Source organism: Scophthalmus maximus, chromosome 9 (genome assembly GCF_022379125.1).
Source record: "Scophthalmus maximus strain ysfricsl-2021 chromosome 9, ASM2237912v1, whole genome shotgun sequence".
NCBI classification, from domain to species: domain Eukaryota; kingdom Metazoa; phylum Chordata; class Actinopteri; order Pleuronectiformes; family Scophthalmidae; genus Scophthalmus; species Scophthalmus maximus.
Genome location: NC_061523.1, coordinates 20,600,934 through 20,624,619, shown reverse-complemented (window position 1 = coordinate 20,624,619; position 23,686 = coordinate 20,600,934). Strand labels below are relative to the sequence as shown.

Genomic DNA, 23,686 nt, shown 5'->3' with positions numbered 1-23,686 from the left:
CTGAAGGCCTCTATAACTGTTCTGGTTCATTTTAATTGCCACCACTCTTCTTGGTTATTGATTCCCCAGAGCTCATTTGTCAAATAATGCTGTTTTGTTTGTTTTATTCCCAACAAATTTGTGACAGTGCTACTCAATGTTTTTGCCTTTTAAAGTTGGCATTTATAGAAACAAGTAATGATCTTAAGATGTTATAAGATAGACTATTGCTTGCTCGCCGTCGGTGCAGTTTATTTCATAAATGAAAAAGGAGTAATACTGAGACTGGGCCGGGTTTATATTTCACTTTATGACTGATTCTGGTGCTGATATCATGGTCTAAATCCAGGCTTAGGGGCTCAGACGCAGAATTCCAGAGGGTCAACGCGAATGGAGCGGCTGTAGTGAAAAGACTGACACTCAATCTTCCTTCCCCGGGATGCCAAACACAAGTGTGGGCACTAATTAGAGGCTCTAGGAAATCATTCAGGGGGCGGGGGGAACCGTCGTAACCCGAGGAGGGGCCGTTGTGCGCTGGCGAGTTTCGCCGTGGACGCGGCCAAAGCCCGAGGCTTGGAAGACTTCTGTTCAGCTTTTGGCGTGTCTACTTTTCACACAATTCCACCTCGCCGTGGGATTACTGCCCTAAGCAACCCAGTGGTTTTACAAAACCATATTATGTTTGGCAGTCAAGTATTTTTTTTGACCCCTTATATCACACACATAAATACGCAATTTTATTTTATGAAACATTGACTTTGGCCTAAGTTTTTAAGTTCCTGCACTTCTAAATGTCCAAGTGCTTGCCGCTGCAGTTCCACACTTTATCCTGTGAACATACAGATTACGACATTTTGTAATCAACGTTGGAAGAGTACACTTAACAAGCCCTTATCTGATGGACGTCGACCAAAATTGTTTTAAATGCTATGAAGTTTAAGATTCCTTTCTTTATAATTCCGTATTACTTATCTGTTCTAGGCAAATATATATACGCATATATGCCTAAAGCTTCTGTGGGAAAGCTGTAGATACACACACACAAGCATGCAAACACACACACACACACACACGCGCGCACAAACCAGTGGTGTCAGGTTGGGCCATTCGATATGATCTGCAGATGTTTTGTTTTGCCTCTGCAGCAGGTGTCAACAGACGTCTCTCCGTTCTGCTCGGCCACCGCATGGAGAGAGAGACTGTACCCTTCAGTCAGGTGCAGCAGGTCGTTCTCACCCCCCCCCCCCCCCCCCCCCCCCCCAAGATCACTCTCCTGACCTCCCTGTAGTAAAGAAAAAAATTTACCATTTCATTGCAGGGATCAATGACCCGTCACCTTGTTGTGTTGCCACACAGCAAAACCAAGGTGTTTGGCGATTTCAGCGCTGGCGCTTATTACATTTCCTGTGACCTTTGACCTCTCCCCTTAAACGGCCTCCTCGGGTCATAACTGTCCACCTGTTGATGAAAGGTCTGAATGGGGAAGTAGACAGTAGACGGAGCTTGACTCCTTTTCCCTCCCGCTCCTCTTTCAGTCGGTGTAAAAGCTCGTCTGAGATCTCTGCTCTGCATGCAGTCGTGGGTTAAAGTACATTAAGTACTGAGCCCCCTAGAGGATCGGGGGCCAAACTGCACTTGCACTCCCTCCATCTCTCTAGCATATATATATATATGGATATTTACCTGCCAACCATACATACAGAACAGAGATGGCCAATCATGATCTATTAATTCTACATCATTACTTCATCATTTATGTATTTATTTATTCATTTGTTGTCGTTTTTGCTCAAGGGCTCTTCCCCAGGTCAAAGAGAGTATTGACAGTTGTGGATGGACTCAGCGATTCCTATTATCCGTGACAGTTCTACCATGAGTTGGTGTGTAATCTCGGGCACTGTCGTGCGTGGAGATAAGCAAAGGCTTTGCAGATTTGCTCATGCTGTCAATCAACTGTTGTGGATTTAAAAAATATATATCTTCCATCGCATTGAATGCAAACGTATAAACTGTCAAACGCAGCATATGCGAATAAAAATATTAGAAAAAGGGGTAGCTCCTGTTGGATCACACTAAATACCTCCACCTGAGTAAAAGATCCTCTGCGGAGACTTAACATGGAACGGAGATGGATATGTGAATCTATTTTTGGTATTCTCCGCGTACCTCGACGTACACGCGTTCAACGATCATTCGGCGGCTGAGACGTGTGTAATCTGGTGAGTGATGTGCGGTATATCATCAAAGCCTGCTATCTGTCTTCCATTTCTTCGGCCGCGTCCCCGCGGGGAATCCGGTTGTCAAGCCTGTTACGCTCCAGTCCTGCGCACGGGAGCATATGCCCGGCAGATCAAATCGCCGCAGAAGGGTCCCACGCAGGCAAATTCTATTTTTTTAATGGTATGAAAGATTCCCATGGCGTATTTCAGCGCTCCTTTTTTTTTTTTTTGCCCGACCGACTGTAAAAACCCCAAAGCAATAAATATCCTAAGCAGGCTTGGGAATTTACTGCACCTGTAGTAGCCACTGCACTGTCTTAATAAGCAGCAGATGTGGGGGGTGATTGCATCAAAACCCGAAACGCATGCGCTGAAAAAAAAAAAAAGGGAGTTCTTTGTTAGGTACGGTTTCATCACCTGGCCAAAAGCTGCTTCAACTCCGTGGCTCGCGGGGGGGGTTCACATTCATTTTGACCAGCAGGTAACGCGGCCGAAAATTAAAAACAATTTGGATTGAGTGTCACGGTGACCCGGCTGTCGATTACGGGACAGGAAATAGCTGTCGTGAGCGGTTAGCCGTGATGCATGCGGGTAGCTGCCGGGAGAACACGCTTGTGTTGGACCGGGACGATCTTCAGCCCACAATGTGTGAAAATAATCGTCGGGGGCCGACTCACTGAGCAACTGCAACCATATGGAAGAGTAATCCATACCAGTTTGATACCATATGGAAATTTATATATATATATATATATATTTATTTTTTTTAACTTTTAGTCAGAACCGATTGCACGGGGGCATTTTTAATTGCTGTGGCCTGAATGCTCCCCCGCTCTTTTCGGGGAGAAAGCCAAAGGTACGTCGGCCGCATCAGGCGGTATATGACCACCAGATAAACTCCAAAGCTGAGACACATGTGGCGAGTTACCGTAATGATATCATGTGAAGAAAGATGAATTTGGTGAGCCCTAACAGAAGCCAGGGAAGAATAGTTCTCATTCCTCCCGTTGCTTTCGAAATGAGAAACATGCAGCCGTCTGGACGAAAAGGGGGCCGGTCTCATTAGTTAATCTCTGCTTGAGGGCATCTTAATATTTATTAATGCAAAGTGTGTGTGTGTGTGTGTGTGTGTGTGTGTGTGTGTGTGTGTGTTCGTTGTGCAATCTTCTCTCTCTTTTATTACTGTTATAATTTTTTTGTGGCTGTCCTCCCCAGCAGTAGCTGTAGTATTAATACAGTTAGCTCTATGTACACTAACGTAATGGCGTGCACAAGTCCACAGTCCTCTGCGTGCGCGCTCCAGTTTTGCCTCGGCAGGGGAGAGGTTAATGTTTAACAGCATGAATGGTTCACCGACTAATGTGTGAACAAAGCACAATGGCTGCACTGTATAGGCTCCTATTTATTCAGAGTCACTTCCTCCCTTAATAGTCGGCTCCGCTTTCCTCACGGAGGGAAGAAAGACGGGAAAAAAAAGTAGGTCAAGGAAAAGTCATGTTTGAGGTAATTCACTCTAGGGGGACCGCTTCTCTGATCATTAGGTGACATTGGTTAACCCCCGAGAGTGAGGTCATTTTCAAGTCAGAGTTACGCCCTGAATCCGGCTGGTGATGTGTGTGTGTGCGTGTGTGTCTGTCTCTGTGTGTGTGTGTGTGTGTGTGTGTGTGTGTTACAGTATATCCAGGGCAGGGTGAATCCGAGAGCGAGGATGTCGACCGGGAAAGGTTGAAAAGAGACGAGCATGAAAAGACGGTGCTGTTTATTAGAAATGATAAAGAAAAGCTTCAGGCGGGGAGGGCTGTTTTGTTTTGATCTTGCTGTTTTTTCTTTAATCCAATATTGGTTTTCAGCTGAAGGAGCTGGCTCTTGAGGAGTTTTCTGCCTTGGTGCAAGTGAACAAAAGATCCCGGAGAAGAATCACTTGGATGCAGCTCGTTCTTGAGCCTCGCGCACAAAGACCTGAACAAAAGAGGAATGCAAAACACATTGTTCCCCCCACCTACTGAAATGACTCGTGTTAAGTGTGCGAGGATTTAGCAGGATATTTGCAGACTTCTTTTAGGGGGGGGGGATGCTTTCATGCATGCATATCTCTGGACTACCTTTTCATCGGGGGCCTAATGCTTTAATTCAGGTTTCAGAATTCCAGTTTTTTTCTTCTTCTTCTTCTTCTTCTTTTTCCTCCTTTATCTGCAACATCAAGCTCAGATTTTCCATTCAGATGCTCCCCCTTGATTACAGTCATAATAAAAAAGGCATTTCAGTCAGTATTCAACAGATTCTCCCAAAGAATGATGCACAGGGAGCACTCTGAAAAGCAGACGCCGCGCAAATAGATTATATTAATACCATACGCACACCCACTATCACACATGCAATACAGTACATATTGACTCATGTATTGAATGACATTATTCAATATGAACTTTGCGAGCCCGTATGTTAGAGCCCACACTAATGGGGATGTAATTAAAAACACGTCATTGTGATGGAGGGCCGAGCTTTAATAGCCTGAGAGCTATCGGCTTGTTTTCCTCCTGAGCCAGCAGATGGATATAAAGACAGTCAATCAAACCTTTAGCGTGTCGCAGCTACTTGCAATCAGCTTCAGCTTCTTTTTATTTTTTACAATAAAATCAAAGAAATATTGATTCCAGGATCAAAAAGTTTGGTGGATCTACTTAAATCGTATGATGCAGTTATGAACCCCCCTGAGAGAGTTTGAATCCTGAACCAGAAAATATTGCTCAAAAAAGTATTTATTTTTCAAATCCAAAGTGTATTTTCTATCCATCAAGGAGAGCATATATGATTTTGCAAAAAAAAAAGGGACGATCTGCCAGGAGAAAGTGGCCTTTGCTCGGCGTATGACAGCTTGCACTCGGGGTCAAACGCTTCACACAGTTATGAAAGAGGCTGTTCATTGAGAAGAAGTCATGCCCGGGCGTCGTTTTTTGCTCTGCATCTGGCACGCTGTCATCCAGCCTCTTCCCACCTGGCCCTCTACCAAATACAAATCAGAACATCAAAGTGAATCTGCAAAACTGAAGGGTTTTTTTTTCCCATTAAGTGTCACTGGTGTATCATCTATTCACTCTATTGATAGAAAGCGTCAGTCAGGATGCCAGGGCAGAGAGTCCGGATGACATCAGGTTACAGTCTCGACGAAAATGGCTGTTTATTTGTCGAATCGGGGGAAGAGTTGGGTGCATTCCCGTTGGCAAGTTGACTGGTTTTAATACAATTGCTGTATGCTGTAAAATTATCGTTGCACTCTGAAGAGCGAACGTGAAAAAAAGGCTGAATAGACAATGATCGACTCCTTTGAAAGTTTAAGAAAGGTGCCTCATTCAAACCCTTCCCCCGAGCAGTGATTGTCCTGTGGCAGGGTGGTAATCATAGCCAGGCACAGGAAGCTTGGGATTTCTCCACATGTCGAAGGTCTGTGCACGGCGCTAAAGACAGAATCATATTCTAAATGCAAAGAGTTGTTTTTTTTTATTCCCCCTTTTCAAAAAATGTGGCTTTAGTGTCTTCATACTGTTTCACCAAAAACACGGGTTGGTCCTCATCCCCCGCGTCCATAACTGTTTCAAAATATGAAAAAAAAATAAGACACATTTTTCGCAATCACTCTTTTGATGCTAAGACGAACCGGATCTCTGATGCAATGCGAGAACATGACTGAACCGTCTGACTTTAAATTTAGAGTTTGAGCTGCAAGCGGGGAAAAAACAACGGACCCAGCCGAGGTTCGACTATTCCGTGACCTGTCTTTGCACGGATTTGTTGTCCTTGGAACCGTCCTGAGTTCTTACGGAACTTGTTATTTGACATTACGCAGGGTGAGCACATGGCACAACCTCAACCTCGCTGTGTTTTTGTTTCTATTGCAGGCAAATAACCTCAGAATGATTCACACCACTGTGAGAATTCCCCCCCCCCAATCAAACGTCTGACAAAATAAAGAGTAATCAAGCTCGAAATGTGTCTCAAAGGCAAATATGTCGATGCAAGTTGCACCAGAGGAAATGGATACTCGTACGTTTGATGCAGCACACTTCCTCTCCTGAGCATTTAAAAACCCCTGCTGCAGGCTCCTCTGACGGCTGGACGTATTGGATCGGTTTATGAATATACCTGAATGTTCATCAGTGGTTTAAATACAGCTCGCACAAAAATTGAGAGCAGGCTGAGGACCGAATACATGTAGTAATCTTTGAGAGAGAATTGTCAACATCAGCATGTTGAAACTAGTAACAATGTATTGAGCCAGTGTTGATATTAGTATATTGTTGTGCTGACAATTTTTGTAAAGCGAAACAAACTCTATGGGAGTGTTGATCGAGTGCTATATGAATTTTCATACATAATCATATGAAAAGGAGTGGGCAAATATTTGTCGCCTCAACCGTTAGCCTCTGAAGGCTACTTCACTCTGCACCGTTTAATCATCCTACAGACATGCGTGTAACTACAACAATACAACATTTTTAATATTTAATTCGATACGCTACATATCTTGGTAGTTCTATATGTTACATATGGACTCGTATTGCTTTAAACATGGAAATGGTAAATCTGTCTTCTCACTTACTCACACTTGATCCACCGTTGTATTGAAACTGTCGTGTAATCAGAAGGACTTTCAGCGTGTTGTCATTTGCAATGAACGTGAAGCTCAGGTGGAAGCGGCCTGGCAATTTTTTCTCTCCTGAGGGTGACGGCGCCCGATGGGGCCCCGATGGGGCCCCGAGGGGCCGACTGACAAGCTACATCACTGTGATTAAAACCCTGCAGTCGCTGGTCCCAGTGCGCCTTCATGGCACCATGAGAGGAGCTTGGTGAAACCCATCAGGGTTAAACTCAAGACCGTATAAGGCCTACATACGGCAACAACAAAAAAAAGCACTTATTGCTTTAACATATTTGACCAAATCGTTTTAAAAACGTGCTTAATTTTTTGTGGTTGTTTTTTTTGTTCCCTGCGTGTTAGGAGTGCAAGATTCCCATCAGGAGAAGATCATAACAGTGTCCGGGGAGGGGATGGTCCAGAGCCCAGACTTCCCGCGTCAGTATCCCAGGAATACTGTGTTGACCTGGAGACTAGTGGCACCGAGCAACATGTGGATCCAGCTCACCTTTGACGAGCGGTTTGGTCTGGAGGACCCTGAAGATGGCATATGCAAGTAAGTGCAAGTAAATACCATGTAGGGGGACAGTTTTTTGGTTGGACAACATTTTATATCTCTGAGTGTTGAAATGAATAACTTTATTGATATAAGACATTATTTTGTAAGATGTTCTCATCCACCAATAGCGCTGGTTTTCTAGATCAATGCGATTTGCGCCAAAAGGGTTAGCATGCACAAAAGCTTTACTCATTTCAATATTGAAGGATGCTAAAAGGTAGCTGTCCCTTTATTACACCTAATGAATGATCGACAACCTCCTCCAGCAGTTAGAAGAAGTTTCCCTTTGCTTCGCTAGACCAGCTCTCAATTAGATCAGGCCTTCCCCCAGTTGGCAGGCCGGATACTGTACGTGTCCGTCTGAGGTAAAGCCGCGTCCGGCCTGTGTTGCAGTCCGTCTTTAAAGATTTAGAGTCAGAGCGTGGCCATTTGTGTAATTGCCTTTGGTGTGCCGCGGCAGCTCGTGAATATTGAAAACCCGGCCGCAGCAGCAGCAGAAGCAGCGCAGTGATTTGTTTTACCCAAGACGCCACGATGATGTCGTTGAGGCCGGCATCTATTTTACGCGATGTAGTCGATATCTATATCAGCCCCTCTCTGACTGGCGGCACATAAACACAAACACACACATATATACGTACATCCTCTACTTTACTAAGGAGCTCGCTTTCAATCACCGCCTGGGCCTTGCCTCTGTTCCCATTCAATTTCAATGGGAATTTCCGAGCGCCGCAATCGGTTTACATTATTGTCAGTGCTCTGCTGTCAGTATATCACATCTGACTGGTTAGCATGGAGGGCCCCAATCAGGGGAAGGTTGGAGAAGAGCTGGGGGGAGGGTGACCTCCACAGTCCTTCCTGGAGAGCCCCCTAATGGAGGGAAAGGTGAATAACAGCGGCAGTTTTCTACTAGAGCTTTACATGATGGGACGTGGCAGCACCGGATGGATGTTTCTTTTGTAAGGAGTTCACTTAGCGTAGAAATTGAGAGGAGTATGCGGCCGTGGGCCTCTGTTCCGGTGTCGGCTCCGGTGCATTTAATTACACTGATCGGTGAACTGTTTGAGATGCCGACGCTGATTCTGGTCCGTCGGAGATGAGCTGTGGCCGATTCAGCCGACCCGAGTGCTGTGATGTGCTGCCGCACCGAGATCCATGCCTCTGTTCCACATTATGCTTTCCATATCATGTCTTTTATTGGGTGTTTTTTTTCCCCCTGTAAAACTTGAAGATCAGTATGTGAGCGCAGGGAATTCGAGCCCCCGAGCAACGACTCCGAGGTGGGCCAGGTTCCCATTGACGAATGAGGTTACTTTTGCTGTCAAAAAAAAACCCCATGAGGGAAAGTTCCACAGCGGGGCAGGGTGCAGACTGACAACTTTTGTGCCGTCCTGCCTTCACAAGACTGCTCTAGTCGGCGTCCTCGGGGGGGGGGGGAGAAGAGCGAGAGACAATTACAACATCCTTTTTTTTTCGAGTCATTGCGGGGTCTACCGCGCCGGCACTCGCATATTTCATTCTCCTCGTCACGCCCCCTCCCCCCACGGAGGCCCGGTGGGTTTTGATCAGATCTCGAGATCCACACTCTTGGCAGCGTTAGCGGACAAATGAGAGCCGCATGCAGTCACAAGCAGGAACAGACACACACACACACACACACACACACACACACTCAGGAGTTCGTCTACACACTTTTTCCTCCCCATCCCACGTACACGCTCACTCACATGCATGGGAGACCTTGGCCTCGTCTGCATATCCACTCCATATTTCATGTCCGTTTTAAAGTTTAATCGCAGAATTCCCTTCGTTCCAGTGGTGTTACAGCCAAAGACAGTCATGACACAACGCCGTTGAAACGCCCCCGCTGCACAAATGGGATGCCAGTTAACAAGGCTGTATTCTCCCGTCCAGTGAATCGCAGCAGTGGCTGGCGATAAAAACGCAACAACAACAACAACAACAACAACAACGGTGGGAGAAAAAAGCGCCTCGGCCCCGGAGCGGGGAAGTCTTTGCAAAGATGAGAGGGCGGCTGTGTAGTCGAGATGCTCATCTTTTATTCCGTTTGTCTGTGGCGCGATGAAAAGCATTCTTACCAAATCCACTGGAGGAGAGGCATGTCGGAGAGGGGATTGGCCTTTGCCGCTGTTGGCATGGCAGCAGAGTCGTGCTTGACGGCCTCAAAGACCGGCGCTGTTCTCAGAAAACGGCACTGGCGCTCTCGGTCTTCTTGTCTGAAAGGAGTGAGGGGTAAACCAAAAACAGGGTTTTGTGTTCCTTATCCGCGTCATCTCCATGGTAGATATTCTATCTATTAACAATGTGCGCGGGAGAAAACGACGTGGGAGGGGGCTTTTGTGAATATTAAGCACAGTTTTTCTTTGCAGTGTGCAGCACGAGGATCCTTACCGGTTGTGTCGTATGTATAAGATTTCCAATCCGGTTTCGCTCTGACTGCAAACATGCAGTTTGGTATGTATGTCAGTGCACTTGTAAATTCGGGTAAAACCGCTGTTCGACACGGTGTTTCTGAGCACACGGCCGTGTGTAATGATCAGGGCGTCCTGCATTATTGATGAGCCATCTGTCAGAGCGCTGGAGCTGCTCGGAGAGGAAGAGAAGTTTCTCTCCCTTCACCGACCCCCCCCCGTCCGAGGAGCAGCGAGAAGCTAAACTGATATTTTATCCTTTGCCAGAATCGTTTCACGCCGGTCTACTTTGGATTTTATACGAATGGATGTTTTTTGCTGGACGCGCAGTGGTCCCAACAGTTCTTCATTTCAGTTTGAGATTTACCTTTCCCCAATAAGTTTTGTTTGGGCAGATTACACTTCCTGTATAACCTTCCAAATCAAAGGCGGCGGAGTCAATAAATCAACCCCCCCCCCCCATTGCCCCTCCCCTTCAGTTTATTTTACATCAGAGAAAATCCATTTTTAGTCTCGCTCATGTCCCTCGGTGTTGTTTCATTGGAACCAGCTTGAACTGAATCTGTCAAGCCCGTGCAAAATGTAAACAATGTCCCCCCGAAATCCAAATATCCGAATTGGCAGCGCTGAATGAGAGGTTGGCGTGCCTGTTGACGCAAATGGCAAAGTGATTAATCCCAGACTGGGGAAGAGTCAGTGAAACACAGGCTGTATTGAATGCGGCGCAGCCACCGCTTACACACACACACACACACACACACACACACACACACACACACATACAGGTATAAATAATAAAGGCTGAACTCCTGAACTGCGTGTCTTAAGTGCTGAGGTTGGTCAATGTTAGCCTTGGCACACCAAAGAAGTCTGGAGCGCGGCCATGTGCTTCTGCACCTCATAATGTTTACTGGTATTATGGGTTGGCAGGGCGGCCGGCGGAGGGAGAGAGAGCGAGGGAGACTGTCGTGTACAGTAATTGCAGGTTTTGCTAAGTTTGATCCACACAACAAGCAATATGGTGCTTTTATTCATAGTTTATTCACCCAAAATAACTGAAAACTGTTCAATCAATCACTTTGAAACTAATGTGTTATTTAAAAATATGCATGGGATTTCTTCAGATCTATATTTTTGGTGTTCAGCCACTTCTGCCACTTTCAGTGATTACATGGATTATTTCTGTCGCTACTGAAGAGGAGCTGTTGACGGCGACGATGGGAATACAAATCTGAACATGATGGAATGAAACAAAATTGCACAAAAAACCCCAAATTTGTCCACACCGGCGTACTGTAGCACACGTCCGTGAAAGTTTAATGATTTGCAAAACGAGCGTGTCGGACGAACCGAGACTTTGTTTGCGGAGCCCAAGAAAGGGAGACGCACAGCTCTCCCCACGGTGGTATCGCAGGCGTTTTAATGTTTAATTTATTACGACAATTTTTGCAATGACAACATGTAGCGCCAGCGAACGCCAGCCGCCAAACAGTAAGAACAGCTGCTTACGCCGCGCTGCCAGCCAACCTGAGATTTGTCCTCGTTTAATTCAGGCAGTGAATAATAGACACGTCTCGTATGTCAGTGCTGCGAGACTCGAGGCTGCTGACATTTTTTTTAATGAGGGGTAAACATTTATTTCCCTGGGCAGCTTCTTTTGTGCGTTCAACATCTCTGTCGGTAGAGCACGGCAGAGCTGAGGAGACAGCACCGTGGCGAACAGACTTAACAAGCAAAGACGTAATTGAAAAGAGCAACAACTGTCAGGCACACAAAAGCTCCCGAGCAGTCTGTGGCGGCCGGACGTCTGCGCGCGCAACGTCATGACGCGAGGACGGTCTCGCGACGGGGCTTGATAACCAGCGACAAACCCCCCCCCCCCCCCCCCCCCCCCCCCACAAATGATCTCTCCCTGCGCTTTTTTCTCGATGTCTGAACTCCGCCAGGTACGACTTTGTGGAGATAGAGGAGCTGACCGAGAAGACGATCCTGGGCCGTTGGTGCGGGTCGCAGTCGGTGCCGACCTGCCAGACTGCCGAGGGCGCTCAGATCAGGATCCGCTTCGTCTCCGACGAGTACTTTCCCTCCGAGCCGGGATTCTGCATCCGCTACTCCCTCCTGCCGGTGGTAAGTACACTGTCAACGCTCAGGAATTTGAGATCAAAAAAGAAGAAGGGAGAGGTGTGCGCCGAGAGTAGTCGTGAGTGTCGTAGCATTTCGCCGCTTCGGTCTCCAACCTCGGGGAGCGGGCAGTGGCCTCTCCGCGCAGGCACAGTTAAAATGATGTTCTTGTTGAACCATCCATTCGAGGTACTAATCATCTTTGGGGTACGTCTGAGCGCCTCTGGGACATTGGCACGCGCACTGTCATTTGTTTTAGTTGTGGAGATGCACAAAAAGCGAGGACAACTCTCGACACAGACAAACCACATCTGCATGATCTCTGCAACGTGCGGAGCGTATGATTATACGTCCCGAGTTGTCACCGTGAAGGGAGACCGTAACTCGGCAGTACCTGGGTTTTCCTTCAGGAATGAAAATAGAGAAGGGACCTTGGAACAGTGAGCGACACAACAAACATATCAAAAAACACATTGCCTTATGTGCTGCGTCCGCGCGTTTCAGATGACAGATTCTATGTGTACGGTTTCAAGGCCTGTAATTTTTCACATTTCCCGGGACTCGTATGGTTTCCACTTCAAAATAACCGTTGTGTTCCTTCTCCATTACGGTGCCATAAAAAGCCACATGCCCTCTTGGGCTCGCGTCGGACGAGTCGGACAGACGAGGTGTCTCCGTGTCACCGGCGGTGTCGCTTGATACTGAAATGGAGGAAATAAGCGGTTTCACGTCCACGATGAGGTCCTCTGACCCCCCCCCCCCCTGAAATGAAAGTGGGAATTAAGAGATAAAAGTGCCTTTTGTGTGGCGAACTGTCGGGCTGCTCTCCGTCTGTTTCATTTTCCTTTCACGGGATTCTTTTCTTTTTTTTTTTACGATACTCCACTACACAGAGATTTGACTTTTTTGCTTACCGCTGAACTTCATATCAAACAACATGACGTAATCCGTCTTTCTTTCAGCTGTTTCCTGTTATTTCTCCCCTTGGCCAGTAAAAAAGACTATAATCGCTAGTTTCAATTTCACCTTTTAAACTTTTGGCCGATTTTTTTTTATCCAATAAAACTCGAGAGTGTTTGCACGGCATCAGCCTTAAAGGGACAGTTCGGTGATTTTGAAGTGGGGTTGTATGAGTTACTCATGCATAGTCAATGTGTTACATTATGGAGATGGTGGTCAGCGATGTCATCTAACGGAGTTTGGAGGAGAAGTAGAAGTAGCGTAAGACGGATTCCCACTGTTGCAGAGGGGACCACCGGGTAAACGTGGTCGCGCCAACTCAGGCCGGTGCCGTGCCCCTCCGCAAATCAGCTGTTCTGACTCAAAGCTACCGCGGCGAGTTGTAGAAGAAGAAGTAGAAGAGTATGAATGTGACCCAGAAGAGAGGCACGTCATCATGTCAGTGACTGTTACATTATGAACCATCTACGTCTGATGTCACACGGTGGTAAAACACACTGAAACATGCTGATGGAGACGCTGCGTTTGGCACGTCAATAACATCCGCCTGGACTTTCACTATACTTATCTTTTATGCTCTTCCCAGGTCCTCCGTTTACACCTTTCCTTGACCTCGTGGCGTTTTCCACTGAGGTCAAGGAAACAGCAGATGGGAAGGACAATACGACCCCACCCCTAGCCCCAATGCTAGCTTGACACTTCCTTAGCAGTTAGGATAGCTACCGTTCTTTGGCTCCACCCAGAAAATCTGAGTCATTATATTTTGCCGCCAGAGTTCAGCTTCCAACAAACGCTTCCACAGAACCACTGTAAAGTTCAAATATCTGAAAAATAAAGACTTCTTCGCATGCGTATGTCATTTTTTGATCTCCTTCTCCCGGAAAGCTACTCTCGTTCACAATCTCCTTCATTTTTTTTTTCAGTCCAGTCCAGACCACAAACACACACACACACACACACACACACACACACAGACACACACAGACACACACACACACACACAGACACACAGAATCCCTCCGTCCCCGCGCCCCCTCGCCGACAAGAGCCCAGAGATAAACCGAGGAGACAACTGCCATGTTTTAACCTGTCATGTTTTAGCTCTGTTCACTTGCTTTAAGTAAACAGCTCTACTGCTCATTAATCCCTAATGGCCTGCAGCGCTGTGAAATCTGACAAGCACAAAATACGCAACTGAGGTCACTGAGAGTGATTTGTATTCTCCTCGCAACAGTTCTTTTCTTCTCTCTCTGCCTCTGTGGCTTTTTATTTTGTTCTCTTATTCATCATTAATGCCGTCTTTCTACGCCCCTTAAAAACCCCAAACAACGTCACCGACCGACAAAGGCTTCAGTGAAACGGCGAAAAACCTTCACGGTCTTAACAGGGATATATCAACACACTGAGAATCTACACGCTGTACACTCCTGCATATTGTTCTGTAGACATTTTGCATATTTGATCATGTCGATCACCAGGGTCGGTTACTGTTTGAGCTTTTTTTGATATTAGTATTGATACAATACCTGAGTTTCACTACTGGCAGACACGCAATTAATCTTTCCTTTTTTGTGTATCGAATGTACATAGAAGAAGAAGAGTTATGAAATGAGACTAGGAAATAATAACAATAACAAAAAAGATTTTTTTTATATATCATAATAAGCCAGAGTCAAAATATGCCTGAATTAAATCAATCAACTAATGTAGGAACAATCTGGTCACAGAAACATAAAAAAAAAAATACAATTACACTTATTTCGTATTTCCTAACTATACCCAACAACTATTAAACAATTCTCTCTATGAGAACATATTGGATTATTACTTTAATAATCATGCAACGGTTCGTGTTGGAATAGGTCATGAGGTCAAAGACAAGTGTCCCCTCCCTGGATGAAATAACTCGATCACCTGTAAGTAAACGGTCAAGAAAAGTGGACAATCTAAAAATGCTTCGTGATGAGGCCGTTTTTCTGCCTCACGAAAGTTTTTGAGATACATTCATTTCTCTGGACTGAAGTTAGGTCATTTTAAACGCCACTCAGTTTGTTTACCCCAGAAATGAGAGTATTTCCGTGTGCTGTTAGCATATCGACCTCCAACCGTTTGATGGAACAAGGGGCCGAGTTTGTGTTTGAAATGCCCAATCTAGAGGGTGTGGAAACCATGGGGCGGGGGTGGGAAGGGAAGCTTTGGCCTCTGCACATTCAGCCCGGCTTCCCTTTGAACCTTCCCCCGGCAGAGGAGGAGCAGCGCTGGAACAGCAGCGCTCTGTTTCCTCTGCGGTCAACCGGCAGCTACCGAGACCTCGTGCCACGCAGGGGCCAGGCACTTGAGTTTTATATTTAAACAAGCAATAATTCCTCCCCACCACTTCCGTGGAATGGAAGAGGGGGTGAAAAAAAAAAAAAGAAAAATAAAAGACCCGGTCTGTAATTCACAGGAAGAGATTTCCTGGGGGGGGGGGGGGGGAGCCGAGGCACGGAGGTCGTTAAAACACAGAAGAGAGGGAGTCTGTTGAGCGGAGAGCGTGAGGGGTGTCGAGCGGGCGGGAGGGCGTCGTGGGGTTTAAAGGAGCAAACAAGACATGCACCGTTGTCTCTGTGAGGTCCGGAATTAGACCGCATGGAGATCACTCCATCGGCGTCGTTTGTCTTAAAGGATTGAAGGGAGTTCCACGCTCACGGGATCTAACGCACCTGCGTTGTGTTGGTCTGCGTAACAGCGCGAGCTAAACTCTCCCACGTGAGCAGATGCGGAGAGACCTTAGCGATGGCGCGGAGGAAGCGGGGACTAGAACTCTAGTTAAAGCAAACGTTAATGACCGGCAAAGCCGTGCAGGAGTCTCACTGCCGGCATGATGAAACCGAGGGTCTGTTATTATACCAACCTCAATTGCAGCGTGCGGCGCGCATGGTGAAAAAACACTTCTTCTTGTTTTTCACGCACATCGGCCCTCGTTGCTTACTCGGGGCTTTCTTGTGCGAGGAAGTGGTTTTGCGACTTCATGTGAAAGGGAGAAGATATTGTTTTCCAGAGCTCTCCCAGGATGCTATTTCGGAATTGTCATCTCAACACAGTTAGCTCAACCTGTCATTTGAGGTACCAGAAATAAGATCACGCGGTTGTGCAAGTTTTTTTTTATTTATATATATATATATATATAAAAGAACAAAGAGGGTTGGCAATGAGGTGATCACCGTTTGGAAACAAGGTTATTTCTCTGGGGTGTCGGAGGGCACGAGAGTGATAAGCGGTACATTACACTTTGATTCTGCCTCGGGTCACGAAGAGGAAAAGATAGACACCTCACACACCTTTAGGCTTTTACAGTTTCAAAAGAGAGTGCCCTCTCAAAATACAACATTCATCCGAATCCACTTTTGCTTGTTAAATGGTTGAAAGAAATGGCAGGGTTCTACTCTGCCTACAACTGCTTATAATGAATCATGGGCGTGATTTAGGCCTTACCTGCAGTAAACCAATCAGAATGGCATTCCCTCAAAAAGCCTGGTGCGCTTGCATCTTGGTGGACTGCTGTTATGAGGGTTTCCCTTTGTGCACAAGCATTGGGGCTAACTGCAAAAAAAAAAAAAAAAGAGCTATCACTCGTATGAGTGTCTAGTAAGTAACAGTATCACTAGTGCCTCAAGATAGCAAGGCTCTAACAATGCATCTGACAACACCTCATTTTTAAGATAAGATTAGGTCAAACTTTATTGATCCCACGCCAAGGGAATTCTCTCTTTACTCAAGCAAAAAGTCAAAAAGAGCAGGACAATAGGTTCTAATAAAACAAACATAAGGTATGCCAAATACCGAGGTATGGACTTGACATACAAGACCAACACTCTGGGTGGGAAAATGACAACTGTGTTGGTCTGAAACAAGCAAAGACACTTGCATTGCCGCCTTGATCTGCTCCCCCGTGATGTGTTATATGGTGATTGGAAACAGCTTTTCCACTTTTCACTGTTTAAAATTCCTGCGGGTCATCAATCTGTCATCGTACGGATTCCCAACAAATCATTTATGCAGCTCGCTCCGAAAAAGCCTCGCGAGGGCAACCCTCTCTGTTCCCGACCGTATTTTATATACGTGTCGATCTTGACACACACACACACACACACACACACACACACACACACACACACGCCGCATGAAATTCGTGCCACGTTAAGTTGACCGGTCCATTAAAAAGGAACTTTTGTTCCGGAATTTCTTAAATGGGATCTTTTATCTGCTGCTCACAGCTTCATTTTGTACACCGTCTCGATGCGTCTCTGAAGGAATTGCTCGGCGTCAGATGAAGCCCGAGCTCGCAGAAGCGCCGCTAATTGGGGGGGGGTGTTGCACCGGCCTTTGGAACGGACTGTTCCATTTCGCCCGCGCGCGCTCCTATGCGGCGCGTTATGACCGAGGCCTTCCTCGGTGAATATTTCTTTCCCATTTGCCTCCGCTTATCCCAGTAGGCGCCAAATAGACCAAAGACGCGCTCCGGCGGTTACGAAGGCGGCCCTCCTCCTCGGAGTGAGTCGAAAGCTGTGGCACATCAGCTGTGTTATTTATCACTGGAAGCCCGTGGCGTTGCCATGTCAAACCACCGGCAGCTTGTTTTGAGGTCGACGCCAACGGGACTTGGATCCTGAGTATTTTTTTTAATTTATTTTTTCACGTGGTTTTATGCCGTCGGTAAATCTTTGGGGCGTCTCCCGTGTGACGAGTATTGTTCAGGACGGAAAAAATTGCAAAAATACTTGTTGATCTGATCACCGGTAAAAGAAAAAAGTACTTTTATATTTGCTGAGGAGTGTTTAAAAAGTGGCTGTATGTCAACGTGATATGGTTGGAAGTGGTTTGACAGTGCCATTAATACTAACATTTTAAGCATAAGTAATATAACTAGTCAATAGGAATCTAACCACAAATCCTTGCTATGTCAGTACCATGACTTCTGGTGAAAGGAAAACCTTTCCCTCTCCAAACCCCCATTCCTCACGGGATTCCTCTCGTAATTCTCCCCTGTAAGTCGCCAAAGGGAAGATACAGATTCCTGGAATCATCTTTTCTTTTCTTTCTTTCCCTCTCAAACGTGTCGGCCTCCCCAACAGCGTTGAGACGCAGCTGCCAACCGCCGATGTTTTCAATGTTCCCCGGGCTGCATTGCTTTCTCTTTCTTCTTCTTTTCGTACGTGTCACAATGCCGCCTTCCACCCGTCAGTCACGGGAGATCAGGGCGACCAGCGGAGCTGACGTGTTGGACAAACGCCGCGTCGCAGCACTGAGAGGTTTAACAGATTAGCCCCTTCTCTCGCGGGAAGACCAACACCCCAGGTATCAATCATCTTTTGTGAGCGCGCGCCGCAGCCCGGAGGTGTTTCGGGGGCTTGAAACAAATAACGCCACTGTAGCCTGTGTAGGAGCTGGGGGGGGGGGGGGGGGGGGGGGGGGGGGGGGGGGACATTGTTATGCAAAGTGATCACGTTTGACAGGTAAAAAAAAAAGCACGTTAATTTAAATGGACTCTCGGCTTCAGTGCCTGAAATCAGCTCAGGTATAGAAGTATAAAGAATGAACCTTGATGGAGCTCAGCCTCGCAATTAAAATGTTTTTTTTTTTAATTTTCTCCCGGAATCGTGACAAAGAGAGTTCATTCAAGATTGAGGGTTTTAACGCGCTGAACACTGTGGGAGCGCTCTTAAAATAAATACCAGTCTGCCTGTGATGTTGAGGGGCTCTTATAGTCACACATTACCAGGTCTAACACATAGAGCTCAAATTGGGCCCCTGCTGGTTCCCGGGCCCTCGTGGTTTCTGTTTAACTCGACTCAGATCCAAAACCGCTGTAGGGGTTTAATGAGCCCGAACCCAATTTAAACCCTGTTTTTTTTTTTTCCTTTTTTTATCATGACATAAACTTGAACCATTGCAGTCACAGAGTCAAACTTTCCTTCTTTACAGGGTCGTTGTTTTCCTTCTTTTCTTTCCACATAGTTAAGACATAAAACACATCGTGCCACTGTCAACAAACTTGTTCCCCTCTGTGTAATTTTCCAATTCACAGTTAATTAGACAAGCTTAGCGCAGGCACAAATCCTTAAAAATGGCGTCATTGTTTTCAGGTTCTAACGCAACTTGTGTTTTTTCCTAATCCTGTCGCCTTCGTGAAAGGGATGGTTCCGATGACTTATTAACATAATGAGTAAATGTAGCGTACATGGGGTTACTATATTGTACATATGTGGCCTCCCTTTTTCTTCTGAAGTAACATGCGTTTACTGAAAATCTTGGAAAATCAAATGTATATATATATATATATATATATATATATATATATATATATATATTTCATGCCTGTAACGGACTAAATATATGCCCCTGAGTATTCAAAGTATTCCATTCAAACACCATCAAACTTTTATGACAGAAATGTAAATGGGGCTTGATATTTGAGTTTAACCATAAAATATCTTAACTATAAATTGAAAAAAAAATTACAAATACAACCAAAAAAATTGAATTTGAATTAAGAAAATAAACATAAATTTACCTAAAATGTAAACATAAATGCACACTTAAGGGCACATATCAGCCAACTGATATATATGGGTCGGACTCTAGTTGATAGTTGTATTTATCTAATAGGAGATTTGCACGAAAAGCACATTATAATCATCTGGCAGAGAAAAGATAAGACATTAGTGTCCATCAGGTCAATCCCTACTTGTGTAGTATGAATGACCGTCTCTGTTTCGTCTCTCTCCGTCATCACGCTGGCTCTCTCCCCCGCAGAGAGCATCGGGACCACAAGCTCCTGCCGTCGTCGCTCCATCCCTGCAGGGTATCGAGGATCTGTCGGAGGCCGTGGCCGGGCTGAGCACCGTGGAGGAGGTCATGAAGTACCTGGAGCCGGAGCGGTGGCAGCTGGACATGGAAGAGTTGTACAAACCCACGTGGCATGTGCTGGGCAAATCCTTCATTCATAATAAGAAAGCCAGAGGTATGACATTTTTCACTTGGACACCATTACGATATTCAATAAAATGGACGTAAAGGTAAAGGGAGGCAGCTTCCTTGGGGGCGTGAGGCGATTCCGACTGTCTCCTCTGTGTCTTTAAAGGAGGGGCCGATCTCAATCTGTTGAGAGAGGACGTCCGCCTGTACAGCTGCACGCCGCGCAACTTCTCCGTGTCCCTGCGCGAGGAGCTGAAGAGGACAGATGCCATTTTCTGGCCAAGCTGCCTCCTGGTGAAGCGCTGCGGTGGAAACTGCGCCTGCTGCTCGCACCGCTGCTACGACTGTCAGTGTGTCCCCGCCAGGGTCACAAAGAAATACCACGAGGTAAATCCAAAGCATTCCTGGTCGGTTGAGTAGCGCAATCCCGCGAACTGATAAACCCGGGAAACATTAGCTCCTTGGTGGAGGCGACACACAAAAGATTTTCTCGAACGAGTTTCATCATTCGATCCTGTGGCCTTTCCCTTCCCTTCAACCCAATACTTCCAATTGCACACAAGTTACATCATGATGTAACCTATCGCCGTCCAATGTGTTCCAGTTTGTTGCGTCGGTTAGTTATTTTTCACAATCGGGTCAGAATCAACACTTTTAACCCTCCGTCTGAAACTACTGTATTAAAAATGATTTCATCCTCAGTTTAAGAGAAGATACTCGGGATGAAATGTAATGCCAGTGACCTGAGGTTTAAAAGACAGAAATCAGAGCGCCTGATGGGACAAAGTCGGTGGCCTTATTAAAACCAAATTGGAAAAAGCCATAGTAGCTGGTGTCGTTTCCTCGTCACTGAACCTGCTCTACATTGATTCCCATTGCCCCCCCGCCCCCCCGCCCCTTGTTTTTTTCCCCGCAGGTTCTCCTGCTGAAACACCGGAGCGGCGGACGCGGCCTGCAGAAGTCCATGACTGACGTGCCCTTGGAGCACCACGAGGAGTGCGCCTGTGTGTGTAACGACGACTGGGACTGACCTCGGACACGTGTAACAGCCGCCACTGGAATCACACGGGACGTTTCGAAAAGAAAAAGAGGAAAAAAAAAGAAAAAAAGTTTTAAAAAAAAAATGAACCTCCGCCACTGTCGCAAGGCTCCGAGGTCTCATCCACTTCCGCCTGGGGAGCTAACAAGATCTTTACCCTTCATCCCATTGTCCCTTTTCGCTAAATTGGATGGAGCAGGACAGACTGGAATCTAATAAAAACTTCTGAATCGATTTGACTGCTGTGGAATACCGATAGAGTGCATTTTAGAGAGACGAAGAAGAAAAAATTCACTGGAGCAGATCTGGACTATTACCTTTGTGCCCTGAAGACTGTTTTCCGCAGCTCCTCAGAGATAAGGGCGTCGGGGGGCGTTCTTTGCCTCGTCGTCGTCGTCGTCGTCGTCGTCGTCGTCTTCTCGTGGCCTTCTTCAACGTTCAGCCAGCGTGGGCTGATGGTGTCATGGAAAATGGGAGCTCTCTTTTGTTCAAGTGCTTCTCTTTTTAAATGTCTGTACTGTACGTGAGCTGACTCCAGCCACCTGGCTCCCTCCGCTTCTCTATTATTACCATCACCTCCCTGCGCTCTCCCCAGATTGAAATCTGCAGCCACAGCCTCCCTAAAGAAAGACTCTATCACACATCATGTAAATATTTACCTCTCTCTCCTGTACCTTTGTGCCTTTTTCTACCAAAGATTCTCAAGGAGGAGATTCATTAGGGCTCCTCCCCCCGGCCCATCTTAACAATACCACAGTCCGTTTCTGTTTGTGTCGAGCGGCGCCTGCTTCCAATTGTTTGAATTAGATATTTATTTGTTTGATGAAAGGGATTTTTTTTTTTTTTTGTGTGTGTCTATAATGTCTTGTTTTTGCGACACGCGTCACTGTGCAGCAGTAGTATTAGCATTTTCATTGTTACTCATTTTACATTTTCATTGTGTCATGGATGTTTTGGTTTTTTCCACTTCCTGTATGCCAAAGTTATTTATCTCCTACTTTTGCAACAGCTGTCTGTGTATTTCATTTTACTGAACATCAACAATAAAGTCTTCCGTTTCTAGCAGGAGTTGCGGCATTGGGGCGTAATGAACGGCGGAGAGAACGAAAAGATGGAGGTGACAATGTGTCAAACGACAGCTTATGTGTTTTTCAGATGGCTGCATTGACCGGAGCTCTGAAGGTGTCACTGGAAGAGATGACGCTCGCGGTTTTTCTACATCACAATTAGCAGAATATGAATGTGACTCAAGACCCTGTCCGGCGCAAAATATTCCTCTGTGCAACATGTTCCTCTCAGCGCTTTCCTTCAACACCAATCAGGGGATTTTCACAACAGTCAGTCACTTTCTCCTCACAGCGTTTCTCCGAAATGCAGTTTACAAATCCTTTTTACGAAAAGACAAATAGGAAGGAAAAAAGGAAATGAATGCAATGACAACGTTCTCCAAACTTTGAACATTTAAATAATGTTTATTTACTTTTGCAAAACAAACAAACAATGAGTTGGAACGACCGAACAAGATAATTTTGAATTATTATTTTTTACTATTGTCTTATCAGTGGGGCAACAGCACAAAAATGCCAAAGTACCCTGTTTGTCTGATACTACAGGGAAAAAAAAAATTAATATTGATATCTTGTACTATTATCCTAAATAGCAACCTTGGACCTTTTGCCTCTGAATGTGCACGATGAGCCATTCAGCTCATTAATCACATTCAGGGATGGTAACTATATCAGGAAGTGTTCATTTAAAAAAATTTAAAAAATGATCACCCTCAGTGTGTTGAGCAGGCAGCTGAAACATCGCTCACAGGATGTGTGTGTGAGAGAAGATCCCCTGATATTTCAAAGCTTTTAGGAATGAGTACGTGTGAGTCGGTCCAAATTTTTCCTTGCACCACATTTTAACCTAAAATTCCGAGCATTATCTTAATGCCTACTTAGTAAGCACTTCTTCCACGTGTCTTATCTAGCTTTTCTTTTCCTTCGCTCCACGAGCTTCCTATCGGACAAAATGAGCGGGGGTTGTTCATTCTCCCCCCTCAGCCATCGGGTCACCCGGGAGGAGGTTTTCATTTGTCCATCTCACGCTGCTGTCCTGGCCAATTACTCTGATCTAATGTGCGGCCTGGCAGCCATATGCGGTGACGCCAGATGCTACTGTATAAACACACCGGCTCCCGGTGTGGTTTTTTTTTTTTTTTACAATAAACAGACTGCCTTCCTTAGTGGGCGCAGTGTTACTTTGCAGAGGAAACCTCAATGCGCTGGCACAAGATGTGACACAGCATGAGCGGTCGCCGCCCTGCTTCCCGGCGCGACCTCGCACACGCTCTTGCGTGACCGACGGCAATCCAGCACTTGACGCCCTCCGCCCACGCGACCCCTCTGCTCATTGCCTCTGTTGCCGCGACAACAACGCGGCCTCGGCCAGGTTGGACCGCAGCAGCGTCATAGTGCAATTCAAGTGTCTCTGCCTGAACTGAATTTTAATTCATTTTGTCTGAGGAAAAAAACAAACTCTTAACCGGCAGTGTTTTTGAGTCGTGACCTCTGATGGCGTACTTACGAAGATAAAAGTCTAACGAGGTTATTAGTGTGGGCTGAACAGACAAGAGCGCCATTCAGACACGCACTAAGTCCTGATATTTTTGACCGTTTGACCCGGGACAATCTATCGCGTCGCTCTCTGTCTGTCTGTCTGTCTGTCAATGGCAAATTGCATAATGTCTGGAGATTTTCCCGCGTTCATGTCCGAAAACAGCTAAACGGTTGAGTTCCC

The 23,686-nt window shown here is 46.1% G+C and overlaps 1 protein-coding gene across 1 annotated transcript in view; it reads left to right on the top strand.

The window, feature by feature from the left end:
* Nucleotides 1–21,967, top strand: part of pdgfc (platelet derived growth factor c) — a 40,746-nt gene extending 18,779 nt beyond the window's left edge. Inside the window, exons 2-6 of the mRNA XM_035649897.2 lie at nucleotides 7,195–7,387; nucleotides 11,769–11,949; nucleotides 19,699–19,906; nucleotides 20,027–20,247; nucleotides 20,777–21,967. Of these exons, the coding sequence (XP_035505790.2) occupies nucleotides 7,195–7,387; nucleotides 11,769–11,949; nucleotides 19,699–19,906; nucleotides 20,027–20,247; nucleotides 20,777–20,890 (917 nt within the window). The 3' untranslated portion in view covers nucleotides 20,891–21,967. The remainder of the gene's footprint in view (nucleotides 1–7,194; nucleotides 7,388–11,768; nucleotides 11,950–19,698; nucleotides 19,907–20,026; nucleotides 20,248–20,776) is intronic.
* Nucleotides 21,968–23,686: the final 1,719 nt, after the last annotated feature.